Below are 15236 nucleotides of genomic sequence, written 5' to 3'. Positions count from 1 at the left end.
CCCACGATGAAGTGCAGCTGTAGCTACCAAAAACTGAACTTAGGACCATTTGCTCAGTAGCAGAATGAGGAGGGTCAATCTCTGATACCGCTCCTTGCATATGGTACAAACAACATTAAAATTTTACACCTTCTGAAAAGCAGACACAAGAAGAAGTAAAAACATAGAGCAAAACATAAGCATACCCTGGCCTGATGCTGCCATTTCCTTTGTAATCTTGATAGTGTAGTCACACCTCTCTCGCTCCGCCACCGCCGCAGGCTCATCGCTGAATGGGGCTGGTGAGCAGAGTGTCTGTAAAGAAAAAGAAACCCTAAAATTTCACCCTGCTAAAACACCTAAGCAGTGCATGTGCTCAAGCTTTATCATCGTTAGCTGCAGCCAACAAAAATATCTGAATAGGCAACAGGAAACCTGACCTTGACAGCTGAAAATTATGAATCCGTAGACACATGAATCACACATATATAGCAGCATCTACCGTGGCCCTGCGTTAGGTACATGGCACATCTACCAACAAACATGCCTCAAATGAACTTGCAACAAACTGCTCAGGATGAAGCAAAGAGCAAGATTAAACCAGGACATTCACAATAAACTGCTTTCTCTTAATGCAGTTGATGGCTACAGAGTTCGAAATATCAGCTTGTCCAAGCAAATTAAAAAATTTTGGTGTCTACTACATCTGCATTAATACACTTTACACAGCTCAACCAAAACAAGGCTTTCAGTTAGTTCTGAGGTTGTGGCTTTCGGAAAGCAGTAAGATGCCCCAATAATGGCCAACAAAAGAAAATTGTTAAGGCATGAACCATCAAAATGTGGCTATGTCGGATGTTCAGCTGACAATCCATTCAAGCAAGCCATTATTCTGTTTTGAACCCTTTTTTACACAATTTTTGATAATTCTAACATACATCTGTGGTCCTTGAAAATCTTTATCACTGCTAGTCGGCAGCAAGTTGTTTCTACAAAAAGATAACAAACAGACACATGTAAAACCCATACCTTTTGTAATCTCAGAAGCAGAATGTCTACTTGTACGAGTTCTCAAGATGTTGAACACGTGTGCAAAGGATCACTAAAAATCAATGTGATGAGAAGTTGACAAGGACATTCGATAACTACATCATAATGTTCTAACACAGTATCTACAAGCATTTTTGAATAATGAAGCACAGACAACTAAGGTCACTCCAACAGTGCTAAACGATAAATCCTGAACACCTGTTTTGAATAGTGTGTCATAAACATGTATCACTAGTGTTAAATAACAGGGAAATCATATATTAAACTCTGTACGAAACTTATTTGGACGTAGGCCACATTTGACAGAGATAGTGTGCTGCAATGAGCCAAACTGTATTCATCATCATCATCATCATCATCATCATCATCAGCCTAGTTACGCCCACTGCAGGGCAAAGGCCTCTCCCATACTTCTCCAACTACCCCGGTCATGTACTAATTGTGGCCATGTTGTCCCTGCAAACGTCTTAATTTCATCCGCCCACCTAACTTTCTGCCGCCCCCTGCTACGCTTCCCTTCCCTTGGAATCCAGTCCGTAACCCTTAATGACCATCGGTTATCTTCCCTCCTCATCACATGTCCTGCCCATGCCCATTTCTTTTTCTTGATTTCAACTAAGATGTCGTTTACCCGCGTTTGTTGCCTCACCCAATCTGCTCTTTTCTTATCCCTTAACGTTACACCCATCATTCTTCTTTCCATAGCTCGTTGCGTCGTCCTCAATTTCAGCAGAACCCTTTTCGTAAGCCTCCAGGTTTCTGCCCCATATGTGAGTACTGGTAACACACAGCTGTTATACACTTTCCTTTTGAGGGATAGTGGTAACCTGCTGTTCATGATTTGAGAATGCCTGCCAAACGCATTCCAGCCCATTCTTATTCTTCTGGTTATTTCAGTCTCATGATCCGGATCCGTGGTCACTACCTGCCCTAAGTAGATGTATTCCCTTACCACTTCCAGTGCTTCACTACCTATCGTAAACTGCTGTTCTCTTCCGAGACTGTTAAACAATACTTTAGTTTTCTGCAAATTAATTTTCAGACCCGCCCTTCTGCTTTGCCTCTCCAGGTCAGTGAGCATGCATTGCAATTGGTCTCCTGAGTTACTAAGCAAGGCAATATCATCAGCGAATCGCAAGTTGCTAAGGTATTCTCCATCAACTTTTATCCCCAATTCTTCCCACTCCAGGCCTCTGAATACCTCCTGTAAACATGCTGTGAATAGCATTGGAGATATCGTATCTCCCTGTCTGACGCCTTTCTTTATAGGGATTTTGTTACTTTCTTTGTGGAGGACTACGGTGGCTGTGGAGCCGCTATAGATATCTTCCAGTATTTTTACATATGGCTCATCTACACCCTGATTCCGTAATGCCTCCATGACTGCTGAGGTTTCGACTGAATCAAACGCTTTCTCGTAATCAATGAAAGCTATATATAAGGGTTGGTTATATTCTGCACATTTCTCTATCACTTGATTGACAGTGTGAATATGGTCTATTGTTGAGTAGCCTTTACGGAATCCTGCCTGGTCCTTTGGTTTACAGAAGTCTAAGGTGTTCCTGATTCTATTTGCGATTACCTTAGTAAATACTTTGTAGGCAACGGACAGTAAGCTGATCGGTCTATAATTTTTCAAGTCTTTGGCGTCCCCTTTCTTATGGATTAGGATTATGTTAGCGTTCTTCCAAGATTCCGGTACGCTCGAGGTTATGAGGCATTGCGTATACAGGGTGGCCAGTTTCTCTAGAACAATCTGACCACCATCCTTCAACAAATCTGCTGTTACCTGATCCTCCCCAGCTGCCTTCCCCCTTTGCATAGCTCCTAAGGCTTTCTTTACTTCTTCTGGCGTTACCTGTGGGATTTCGAATTCCTCTAGGCTATTCTCTCTTCCACTATCGTCGTGGGTACCACTGGTACTGTATAAATCTCTATAGAACTCCTCAGCCACTTGAACTATCTCATCCATATTAGTAACGATATTTCCGGCTTTGTCTCTTAACGCACACGTCTGATTCTTGCCTATTCCTAGTTTCTTCTTCACTGTTTTTAGGCTTCCTCCGTTCCTGAGAGCCTGTTCAATTCTATCCATATTATAGTTTCTGATGTCCGCTGTCTTATGCTTGTTGATTAACTTAGAAAGTTCTGCCAGTTCTATTCTAGCTGTAGGGTTAGAGGCTTTCATACATTGGCGTTTCTTGATCAGATCTTTCGTCTCCTGCGATAGCTTACTGGTTTCCTGTATAACGGCGTCACCACAGACTTCTATTGCGCACTCCTTAATGATGCCCATGAGATTGTCGTTCATTGCTGCAACACTAAGGTCCTCTTCCTGAGTTAAAGCCGAGTACCTGTTCTGTAGCTTGATCCGGAATTCCTCTAGTTTCCCTCTTACCGCTAACTCATTGGTTGGCTTCTTGTGTACCAATTTCTTCCGTTCCCTCCTCAAGTCTAGGCTAATTCGAGTTCTTACCATTGTATGGTCACTGCAGCGTACCTTGCCGAGCACGTCTACATCTTGTATGATGCCAGGGTTCGCGCAGAGTATGAAGTCGATTTCATTTCTAGTCTCACCATTCGGGCTCCTCCACGTCCACTTTCGACTAACCCGCTTGCGGAAAAAGGTGTTCATTATCCGCATATTATTCTGTTCTGCAAACTCTACTAATAATTCTCCTCTGCTATTCCTAGAGCCTATGCCATATTCCCCCACTGACTTGTCTCCAGCCTGCTTCTTGCCTACCCTGGCATTGAAGTCGCCCATCAGTATAGTGTATTTTGTTTTGACTTTACCCATCGCCGATTCCACGTCTTCATAAAAGCTTTCGACTTCCTGGTCATCATGACTGCATGTAGGGGCATAGACTTGTACCACTTTCAATTTGTACCTCTTATTAAGCTTCACAACAAGACCTGCCACCCTCTCGTTAATGCTATAGAATTCCTGTATGTTACCAGCTATTTCCTTATTAATCAGGAATCCGACTCCTAGTTCTCGTCTCTCTGCTAAGCCCCGGTAACACAGTACATGCCCGCTTTTTAGCACTGTATATGCTTCTTTTGTCCTCCTAACCTCACTGAGCCCTATTATATCCCATTTACTACCCTCTAATTCCTCCAATAACACTGCTAGACTCGCCTCGCTAGATAGCGTTCTAACGTTAAACGTTGCCAGGTTCAGATTCCAATGGCGGCCTGTCCGGAGCCAGGTATTCTTAGCACCCTCTGCAGCGTCACAGATCTGACCGCCGCCGTGGTCAGTTGCTTCGCGGCTGCTGGGGACTGAGGGCCGGGGTTTGATTGTTGTATTCATATAGGAGGTTGTGGCCCAGTACTGCACCAGGGTGGCCAATCCTGCTCTGGTGAGAGAGTGCGTTACCGGTTCTGGTCACCGGGATCAGGCCGCACTCCAGGCCTGTTTGTGCAATTTTCTCAACACACGTTTCTTTTTTTTTTTTTTGTATTTTCCGGTGGAGAATTGCGCTGCACCGGGATTTGAATCACGGTCCTTTTGCACTGGAGACGGATACTCTACCGTCCCCGCAGGAGTTCAATTAAAAATTCGAGAATGGGGTTTTGCGTGACAAAAACCACTTTCTGATTATGCACGCCTTAGTGGAGGACTCCGAAAATTTCGACCACCTGGGGTTCTTTAACGTGCACCAAATTCTAAGTACACGGGTGTTTTCGCATTTCGCCCCCATCGAAATGCGGCCGCCGTGGCCGGGGTCCGATCCCGCGACCTCGTGCTCAGCAGTCTAACACCATGACCACTGAGCAACCATGGCGGGTCCCGCAGGAGTTGTACGCCTCATTTAACCTACAGTGGTGCCCAATTTGATCAGTCAAGGTGGGCCAATCTGAGCTCGGTTATACCGCATGGATGGCACTCGGCTAGAGAACCTGGTATTTATGACCTGCACATGTGTGGCCACACATAATTGAGGATATATAATTTTTTTTTTTTAGGAGGGTTTACGTACAGTGATAAAATGAAGGAAAAGACATTAAAAAGAAAGAAAAAAAAAGGGGGGGAAAAAAAGGAACATAACTTGTGATTTGAACTCGTGATCCTTCAATGTTGCCCGGAAAGGTAGCTCAGTCGGTTGGTTCGTCAAGCCAGCGGTTACTTTCAAGCGCCATAGCTTCTGCTCCGAGCCTCATACTTATGTGGAAAGGGGCTGGTGTTGTCCGCGACAGTCGATTTTTGCTGATTCTGAGTGGTTGGAAGGCATAATTTCTAGGAAAAATGGCCGCCAGAGGACCAGCGTGAACTCGAGCGGCTTTAGAGACTAGGAAAGCTGCCTTACAATATTTAGACTTGAGGGGAAGCTTCGTTAACAAACTATAACACGGCAATCAGCACTCGAATACGACGAGAGAAATTATTGAGACGTGGAAAATTCCTTGAAATAAATCTGGTTTGCGAGACAAATGCTTGTATGTATTGAATCTCTTAAAAGATGAGGGGGGAAATATGCGCTCACCGAGAGGGAATAGTCAGCACGAGACCACCACCAGGCTCCTTACGGGGATGTGGAGAGCTTCGCGGCCGGAACGAAGCCTCCCCTCTCCGCCGGCCAGGCGTGGAAAACGCGCTTTCCGATCGCTCAAGGTTGCGCAGGAATAGTATAGATCTAGTGTCTAGGAAAAGCTTTCACAGGTGCGAGGGCGGCACGCATAGCGTGGGAAGCTAGCCGCCGGAATAGCTATCTTCGAGAGCTATTCTATATTATATTATATTATACTTCGAGAGCTATGACTGATGCTTTTCTATATATATGTATTCATCTCATCTATGCGATCGCATGCGCGCGCTATTTCTTTGTCTCTGCGTGTAGTAGTTAAGAGAGCCAGTTTAAGGGCGGAGAAGAGGGAAGGAAAGGAAAGCAAACTTGCAGCGCCGTGGTTTTAAAGCGGAACCGTGGTAGAGAAACGGAAAGACGATATAAGCATGCGTGGCCATGATACGCACACGACAAACTGCCTTACAATATTTAGACTTGAGGGGTAGTTTCGTTAACAAACTGTATTATGTACTGTATTGTTCTGATACTGTACTGTACTGATAACTGTATTATGTACAGTTAAATAAAACAATGGTCAAATAAACAGATGTTGAAGACATTGAAGCTCACTTCCAGCAAAACACCACAAAAAGCAATAAATCAAACTACAAGATGCCCAAATACAGTGCTAAATGCAAAAATAAAATGAAACATGATTGTATACAATTTAGATGTTTTCATTTCCATGCCTTACAGTCACTAATGATAAGTTTAGCATCATGCCAGAAGAAAGTCTGATGAAAAATCACTGCCAACCATCAAGACTTCAACAGAAGCACACTTGGTGAGAAGGATGTACATTTAATTGCCACGATCAGTTGACACTGTACAAATTATGGATAAAACCAATTCGGACAACCTGAACAGTTGCTTCATGCAGCTACTTACTGTATGAGTCATGGCCATATGCCTTCTTATGACAGACTCTGTTACACAAAAGTTCGGCACAACATTAAGAGTAGACAATGAGCAGAACTGTGTGCCGATTGGAGAAACCACATGAAAATGTTATGGAGCACTGATACACCCATTGGGCATAGAAGCATTAGTCATTTAGGTGAAGAATGCACAAAGTGCAAAACATTCACTCACGAAGAATGCAAGGAATAGCCAATCCATTTATATGGGATGAAACACTACCTGACACATTGTCTCCTGTGAAACCTGCCGATATCACAAAGCAAAGAGCGATCCCCTGCAGGGACCAAATTGATGACAGGCAAGCGCACGATCATAACATCGAGCATTTCTCAGATTGTAGTGAGGAGAGACAGTGCACGCCATCCTCGGCTCACGCCACAAACCACCATGATAACCTACATAGCGTCCGACAAGGCTCCAGAGGGGGCAGGATACTCGTACACACTGCTTTTATCATACGTTCCGGCTTGCCACAGTTCTCGCAAGCCACAACACACTCCCTTTAGCATAAGCATATTCAACCACAAGGGCAATGTCATCTCAATAATGGTTTCAGGAATAGCTCAGGATGCCTGTCGAATGGTGACACACCAGGTTCACACACTGTTAAACAAATCCTATCGTCAGACTCTGCGAGTGCAATACCTGTCAACATTAGCTGTTTGCTCTTTTCACTTCCTGGCTAAACTAAGATGATGATTGTCAGCATCACACAGGAAAAAAAAAAACAATAAGAGCAACTTACCATGCGCTTTGTGGCAGGTCCATCTAGCGAGACAGCATTGTCCACGCGCGTCCTTTTCCTTTGGGATCCAGACATGCTTGTTTGGACAGGCTTCCTCAAGCCTGAAATGGCCACGAAAAGGACAATTTTGAAGTTTTTGACAAAATAAAGGAGGGCAAGTCAGGAGCCTTTTTTTGACCATCACTACGACAAGCGTGTCCCTATTTCATACCAGGTGTACATACGTTTTGTTGAGAAACCCTGGAAAACAAAGCATGCTAAAAACTAGAAAAATACTTCGGCTTCTACACCAATTAAAATTATTGCGCTTTCGAAATGAAAGCCAAGCGTACCAAGCTCACCACGTGTGTTTCCCACTTAAGAACTGCCAAACCAAGCAGAAGGGGAGCTCACCGAAGGAACTCCCAACACCCCCCCCCCCCCCCCCCCCCACGAAGTTAATCTTATCGCTCCGTGGAAGTTGCGTGCCTGAAGCTCAATTTGAAGGCTCAGATAAGGGAAAGGAAAGCTACTTCTCTCCGCTAAAGGGCATGTCAAAGAAACTTCAGCCTGTGCTGCCTCGGCAGACAATCAGCTCTTCGCTCGTCTACTAGACACGACGAACAAAGTTCAACAGTCGACGCGAGAAACTCACGCAAAGGCAGCAACCAATGGTAGGAGGCCGAGGCACTCGAACGAGCTACATGCGTCACGCCGCCGACAAGACTGCCAGCTTGCGCCTCTGCCAACACTTTCAATCGGCCCGATCGGTTTAGCATAAACGAGCGTTTCCCTTCCTCACTCGTCGTCTTGGCGGCCTCGTCTGGATCGACTGCGACGTGTCTGACCGCGCAATTGCGCAATGGTCCACGCATGCACAATAAACACTGCACCTGATGAAAGAAAGCCTGGTACATGACTCAAACATTACAGCATCGACATATGTCGCTCAGCCGCAGCTGCCAAATGCAACAACTAACGCTGCACGTTGCGCCTTCTACAAAGCGTGCGTTCGAAAAGCTCTCCAACACGCCCATATATTGTTTACGTACCGCGACGACGTCTATGAAGACTCGCGAAAACAGGGCCTTTCGCGACAGTGTGACGAGAAAAGTGGCCTAACAGATCGCAATTTTCGTGCAGTCGGTGTTGAGCTATGCTTTACGAATCGATGCGAACTCTACGCAAAGCTCATTCATTCAAACGCAAGACACCCTCGCTGACCTCGTCCTTGTTTCGGTGCCAATAGAGCCGGTGACTCACAAGAAAGGAAGTATCACTACAACAAGGTCAACGCCATGTCGGTGAAAGGATTAAAACGTGCCGCAGGTCTGAGTGCGCCGCTAGCATGTGTAAGCATCTAAACTGAGCATTAAATTCTAGTCGTGTGTGGGAAGCTATCTCAAAGCACTGAGAGTCGTGCAATAATGACATCACAGGAGAAATGTGAGACAGGCACTGAGTCTGCAAAAGAATGCGATGAAACTTACAAAACTGGCTAAGTGAACAACATGCGGTGTGCGCCGAGGGGGTAAACGCGCAATTATTTTACGCTCAAGTAAAAATACCGCAGCAGAAAAAGCCGTCGCAGACGTTCCAAACAAATTTGTCACGTGACCGTTTTTGCGCCTCATAGCTTAGAATTGTCCTTGCTTCAAAAAAGAATTGTAATATTTAAGTGGCGCCACTAGTGTTCCAAAAACTTGCACACCAAAAATTTAAATTTGTATTTTTCTCCAAAATTAACACATCTTATTAAAAATATGTACTAAATTAATTTTTAATGTTTCAAACTTACGAGTATTTGCTTTATATTATTAGTTTTTAGACGATCATCGGCGGGCAATTGCAGTTCCTGTTTACACTGGTTTCGCGCCAAATTTCTCGCACGCTGCACTTTCACCGTTTTGTACCGCTTACGCGTAAGGCATGGAAGATGATTCTGGTAAGTAAATATTTGTAGTGTGCTGTGTGCGAGCAAATACAACCAGTCGCCTGTTTCAGACTCGTTCGTCAAAAACAGAGCTAAACGTCAGAGGCCCGATAAAGCAGGCAGGTTTGCCGCGCTCGAGAGGCTCAAGCAAGTCAAGCAAGGAACTCGGAGCAAATATGAAGTATGATCTTTCGGCGTAGATAAATTTATATATTCTTTTCTTTTTCGTCTCTCTTTTTTTTTTTACTTTGCTAGTGCCTGGTCGTGCTGATTTCTGTTACGTGATTGTTTCTTCTCGCTCCAGCTCAAAGAAGAAACTTCAGTTTATGATGAAGTGGACGAGAACGAATATTCCCGTCTCGTACAAGAACGTCAAGAGAAAGACTGGATCATTGATGACGGTAATTTAATTTCAGAAGCATATAACTATAAGGATAGCAGGGATGCTTTTGGCGACGTCCGGGGCCGCAGAACTGTCGACTGCTGCCTTGCCGACGTGATAACCACGGGTTTCGTTAGCACCCAAGCAGCTAGACGCTGGTAAGAATTTAAATGAGCTGAAGCACTTCTACAGGTCAGTGAACATGATGGTGAAGGGCATCTGTAAGGAACGTTAACCACTGGAAGTATAATTCTTCTGTGGCTTAATGTGCATTTGTTTCGTTTCTAGACGGAACTGGTTACGTAGAAGATGGGAGAGAAATTTTTGACGATGATGTTGAAGAAGCGGCATATGATGCTCCCAAGAAAGGTATTAACCTGCGCTATGTTGGCTAATAGTAGTTACTGACTCAGTAGCACAATGTTACATAAATACTGTTTATCTGCTTTCAGCCAAAGCGGCCACCAAGAACTCCTACCGGCCTCCGAATGCGAAAAAAATAGGAGAAAAGGCTGGCACCATTGCAGCTATGTTTAGTGCGCAACAGCCAAAGAAGAGAACAGAGGTATTTGTTGTATTATTCTCATCAGTTGTGTTGCACCGATATTAACAGGGTATTCTATACATAAACTTGAAAGGCTTACAATATAGGCATAATGTGTCATGTTTTGCCTATGCAGCAATATTTTTCAATGGTGTTGGCCTGCTGAGCACGAGGTCGCGGGATCGAATCCCAGCTACGGCGGCCGCATTTCGATGGGGGCGAAATGCGAAAACACCCGTGTACTTAGATTTCGGTGGACGTTACCCCAGGTGGTTGAAATCTCCGGAGTCCTCCACTACGGCGTGCCTCATAATCAGAAAGTGGTTTTGGCACATAAAACCCCATAATTTTTAATATTTTTCAAGGAAGAACGGCACGGTCATGAGCAAGCCCTGTTGCGCTCAACACCGAGCTCGAGAAAAAAAAATTAGCAACAATTCTTCTTTACGCGTTGCTGAGTTGTGTAAGAGAGGTTTAGATTAATAGTCTATTATTGTTGTATGGGGCTCTTCAGTCAAAGACGCAGCATTGGCCCAGTGGCCTGGTGCTGGATCAGCCCAGGCAGAGATGAGGCAACATAGTATAGAAAACAAGACATTTACTTGCATCATTTGGTAAAGAGCTCAACAAAGTGCTTACAAACGAAAGGTGATGTCTCGCACAGGAAGAGGAGAGAGCCATGGATGAGAGCATGTGCAGTTGTCGTTCCAGGCATGTCACCTACATGCTGTTGCTGTCCTGTGTCAGATCGGTCTCATTCTCCGACATGCAGTGAGAAAGAGAGGCTTCGCAACAGCGCACAAATGCATACAAAGAGGCCAATGCGCACAGGCACGCTTGTTCATATTTGGCGCTAGAAGTACAGGTCTTTCAGCATTTTGAAGCTTTTCAAATGTCCAAGTTTTCTGTGCGACAGCTTGGAGCACTTTGCATTGTTCTTGGCCATGTAACACGAATGTTTGTCACGGAGGCACGCCGTAACACTAGCTATTAATGGTATAAGGTACATGACAACAAGCACTGCAAGATCAAGTAAATGTATGGAGTTAATCACCAATTAAAGCAAACCAATTAGGAATGAATGTGGACATTGTGGATTGCATCAGCATGTCAGAGATTGATCCGAATACATGGGCAAATGACATTGCTTCTGAAAGATAATGCCTGTTTGATTACAGCTAAACCTTTCAAGTCTTAAAGATACTAAATATTAATGAGAATGCACATTGCTGTTGATCTCCTGAATTCAAGCCACCATACAGCCTCGACTGCATTGGGGCACAATGGACGGAAATGTGAATGAAAAGCATTGTGCCGCCTAATAATGCCCCCAGGTCTGCATAAACCATGTGGTAGTGTGCATGACTTAAGGAGCAGGTGAAGCATGCCTGCACAAGTACCAGACCTAGGCTTGCAATTTCTGACCTCTAGGAAAGCTACTTCAACTGTTAGAATTTATTTTCAAATTTGTGAGCGAGTTTCATGCAAATGGGCTAATTCCACTGTACATATTAATTCTGTACATACTAATGTATTTACTAATTCTATAATTTCTGAACATACTAATTCTTGATTTATTTTGAAAAGAGCGAAAATGGGCTACAAGTGGCTTCTAGATGCCATTGCATTGACTTCATCAGTCTTTTGTATTTGTACCGGTAGTATGTTTAATACAATCATTATTTGATGTGGTTACTGAACAAGTAGTACAGGCATGTTAAGCATGATCATTGCTGTTTCAGTGGCTGTCCTTGGGCACACTAACTTTCAGTTGCACTTTCACTTCCAGAAAAACATTACTGTGAATGATGATGAGCTTATCAACAGCATTTTCAATTCTGTGACAAGCACAAGTAGTATGGAAACTTCACCAGCTGCCTATTCCTTCAAGCCAAAAGATAAAGTTGTCCAGCAACCCTCGCTATCAAGGTAACATCTTGCTTCCTTTTGCTCAGATATCTATAAAAAGAAAGTGTTGCTCTAATCTTGTTGGTGAATTTCATTTCTGCCAGTGTTCTTGCTTCGGTTTCGTGTGTGTGTGTGTGTGTGTGTGTGTGTGTGTGTGTGTGTGTGTGTGTGTGTGTGTGCGCGCGCGTGCGTGCGTGTGCGCGTGCGTGCGTGCGTGCGTGCGTGTGTGTGTGTGTGTGTGTGTGTGTGTGTGTGTGTGTGTGTGTGTGTGTGTGTGTGTGTGTGTGTGTGTGTGTGTGTGTGTGTGTGTGTAAGCTGTCAACAACATAACCTTATCATACTGGTGAAACAGAAAGCGCCAACAAGTCTTAGTGATATTTATTATGCTTAACAGAAATTTTCAGCTATTTCAAGGCCATTTCAAGCCATGGCAAGACCATGACTTATACACATAGCCCGGCAGCTAAGAAAATGTTATTACGCTTTTCACTTACTCTACTTTCAGCAGTTTATTACCCATAAACTCCATATGATTAAGCCAATGGAAGATAAATGAGTCAGATTTTTTTTTTTTTTTTTTTTTTCCTAAAAGCAGTTGTACAGGTTGACCCACATGAGCCAAAGTTTTAAAAATGATAGGCACTCTGGACGCAAGTTGAACCAAATGCATAATGTTGGCACTGGCCTAGAGTTACTCAGGCTATCTTTCATTTTCCCCTTAACTAACGGACTAGTTATGTTTAGTTAATCAACTTCTTAAATATTGGCTGCAGACCCCAAGTGTGATACACAAAGTTGTAGAGCACCTTGAGAAACCTCTTGATAAATTGTTTCCAACACTATATATCTCATGTGGTCTTTTTTTCCTCATTCCAAAGAAAGCCTGTGAAATATGAAATAATACCACATGATGGGACACTTGTGCGCTGTTGTTGTGCTGCTCTCAAGCATGAGATAGATGAACAAGGTCAGCTGCAGCAAGACTGGCCTGCGACAGGGCGTTATGCCTGGTGTAGGTATCTGGGCATGCGGCTCTTAGCATGCAGCATGCATGCTGCTGGCTGAGAGGTGCCAAAGTGATAAAGTATCTAAGGCCACAAAAAAGAAAAGACGAAAGCAGCATTTTGATTCTGCTTGAAAGAAGAAAAGGGCGAAGCGCATGGGAACGATGGAAGGCGATGACGGCTGCTACAATTTCGCCTTTGTACACAAATGACCTTGTAGTAGTTTTCGAATTGAACGTGATGCTAGAACTTTAAACCTTAGGGCTCGCATAACAGCAGATAAATCACACAGGGACAAAACTAACTAATGGTAAAAAAAAAAACCTTGGCTATGTTCAAGGAAGATTGGCGTATGTCTTCTTCAGACAATGACTCTTTTTGCACTGGCCCCATCTGCTCTCCTTCTCACACTTACTGTCTGCCAGACATTCTTTTTTTGGTTTCGCACCCCGCATGTGCGCATCACTTTGTGGTCGCGGTATTGGGGGGCCGCATCTGGCTTCACACTTGTACACCATGACCGGCGAGTCAGTCCCTGAGAGAGTGCGCCCGCAGGCAGTTCCAGTTTACTGGATGTAGATCATACCTTACGTACCTCGTTTGAACCAATCCCAGTGAACTGCAATATATCCAGTGCTCCTCAGGCGCCTGTATCCCTGCGTGTTCTCTACAGCAACGCTATTTGGCTAGTGCGCCCGCAGGCAGTTCCAGTTTACTGGATGTAGATCATACCTTACGTACCTTGTTTGAACCAATCCCAGTGAACTGCAATATATCCAGTGCTCCTCAGGCGCCTGTATCCCTGCGTGTTCTCTACAGCAACGCTATTTGGCTGTGACCAACATTGAGCGGCAGATATGGCTTACTCCACTGAGGAAATAGCGGATATGGTTTTGGCTCTAGGTGCGTCAAATGGACATATAAGGCACGCAGTTGAGCTATTTCAATGCTGGCATCCAGGTACATGTCCAAGCTCAATGACGATTGTGCGTGCATATGAAACGCTGAGACGGACTGAGACTTTTACGAAGAAACGACATAAATCTTCAATACTGGGTGAGGACGTGGGGACAGATCTTCTGCCAGTTTTCTTCAGACCCACATGCAAGTGTTCATAGTGTGGGTGCTGAAGTTCGAGTGTCAAAGTCTTCAGTGTGCAGAGTACTTAAGAAGAGGCCACTTCGTTCGTACCTCGTGCAGCTGCACCAGATGTTGGAGCCCCGCGATTTCCAAAATCGGAGGATTAAACTTGAAGAGGACCCAGACTTTGTCAACAAAATACTGTGGACCGATGAAGCTACCTTCTCGCGTAATGCCCAAGTGAACATCCACAATGCTCACTACTAGAGTGACGAAAACCCTCACTGAGTTTTGAAGACACATCACCAATATCAGTGGTCGGTTAATGTTTGGTGTGGAATTTACGTTGGCACTATCATTGGCCCCATGTTTTTTGATAACACACTTATAGGTGAAAGATACGTTAACAACATCCTTGATGGGGCGCTTGAGGATTTTTTTTTTTTTTTTTTTTTCGAAGTTCCATTGGCTAGAATCAAGGATATTTGGTATCGGCATGATAGTGCTCCTGCGCACAGCAGCAGCAAAGCTTGCAAATGGCTGCATGAAGTATTCTCATAGCAGCGGATTGGACTGCATGGGCGCATTGCTTGGCCGGCACGGTCGCCAGATTTAACTCCCCTCACTTTCTTTCTCTGGGGCTACGTCAAGGATCAAGTATACTGGACACCAACCACAACATCAAAGAACCTAAAAGAAAAAATAAGGCAAATCTGCAACTACATTCCTGATACCATGGTCAAGAACGCCTCGGAAAATGTGCCTATGAGAGGCCAAATGTGCATTGCAGCAGATGGTGACCTCTTCGAACACGCATTATAATCAAAAGGCGCTTCTTGGATTGAAGGTCACTGGAAAATCATTCCGGCCCCAACGTCGCCTCCCCACCCAACCCCATTACACTCCATCGGCAGGCTGCCAGCTTTTGCCCATTTCAAGCACCAAAAAATAAAGCTATGTTCTTATTCTCTTTCATCTCCTTAGACACTTCGGCACCACTCAGCCAGGAGCACGCATTTACGCCGTCATGCGATAAAAGCCACATGCCCAGATACCAACACCAGACATAATGCCCTGTCACGGCCAGTCTCGCTGCAGCCGACCTTGTTCATCCACCGCACGCTTGAGAGCAGCGCAATA

General features: G+C 44.5%; 2 protein-coding genes across 10 annotated transcripts in view; one reads left to right on the top strand and one right to left on the bottom strand.

Moving 5' to 3' along the window:
• The window catches only part of LOC142572644 (choline-phosphate cytidylyltransferase A-like), a 57521-nt gene extending 48633 nt beyond the window's left edge, over nucleotides 1-8888 (bottom strand). For 2 of the 9 annotated variants that reach the window (XM_075681910.1, XM_075681911.1), the window contains exons 1-3: nucleotides 7901-8076; nucleotides 7267-7367; nucleotides 186-294 (exon numbers count right to left, since the gene is read on the bottom strand). In XM_075681910.1, coding sequence (XP_075538025.1) covers nucleotides 186-294; nucleotides 7267-7367; nucleotides 7901-8024 — 334 coding nt within the window. In that variant the 5' untranslated portion in view covers nucleotides 8025-8076. The other 7 variants (XM_075681906.1, XM_075681904.1, XM_075681913.1 and 4 more) reach the window with 7 other exon arrangements.
• Nucleotides 8889-9083: 195 nt separating this feature from the next.
• Nucleotides 9084-15236, top strand: part of PolA1 (DNA polymerase alpha catalytic subunit) — a 132345-nt gene continuing 126192 nt past the window's right edge. Inside the window, exons 1-6 of the mRNA XM_075681901.1 lie at nucleotides 9084-9190; nucleotides 9250-9359; nucleotides 9483-9579; nucleotides 9849-9929; nucleotides 10013-10125; nucleotides 11894-12033. Coding sequence (XP_075538016.1) covers nucleotides 9175-9190; nucleotides 9250-9359; nucleotides 9483-9579; nucleotides 9849-9929; nucleotides 10013-10125; nucleotides 11894-12033 — 557 coding nt within the window. The 5' untranslated portion in view covers nucleotides 9084-9174. The remainder of the gene's footprint in view (nucleotides 9191-9249; nucleotides 9360-9482; nucleotides 9580-9848; nucleotides 9930-10012; nucleotides 10126-11893; nucleotides 12034-15236) is intronic.

This window comes from Dermacentor variabilis, chromosome 2 (assembly GCF_050947875.1).
Source record: "Dermacentor variabilis isolate Ectoservices chromosome 2, ASM5094787v1, whole genome shotgun sequence".
Classification (NCBI taxonomy): domain Eukaryota; kingdom Metazoa; phylum Arthropoda; class Arachnida; order Ixodida; family Ixodidae; genus Dermacentor; species Dermacentor variabilis.
Note: the sequence above shows the minus strand (reverse complement) of the source record. Positions and strands in the feature narration are given on the sequence as shown.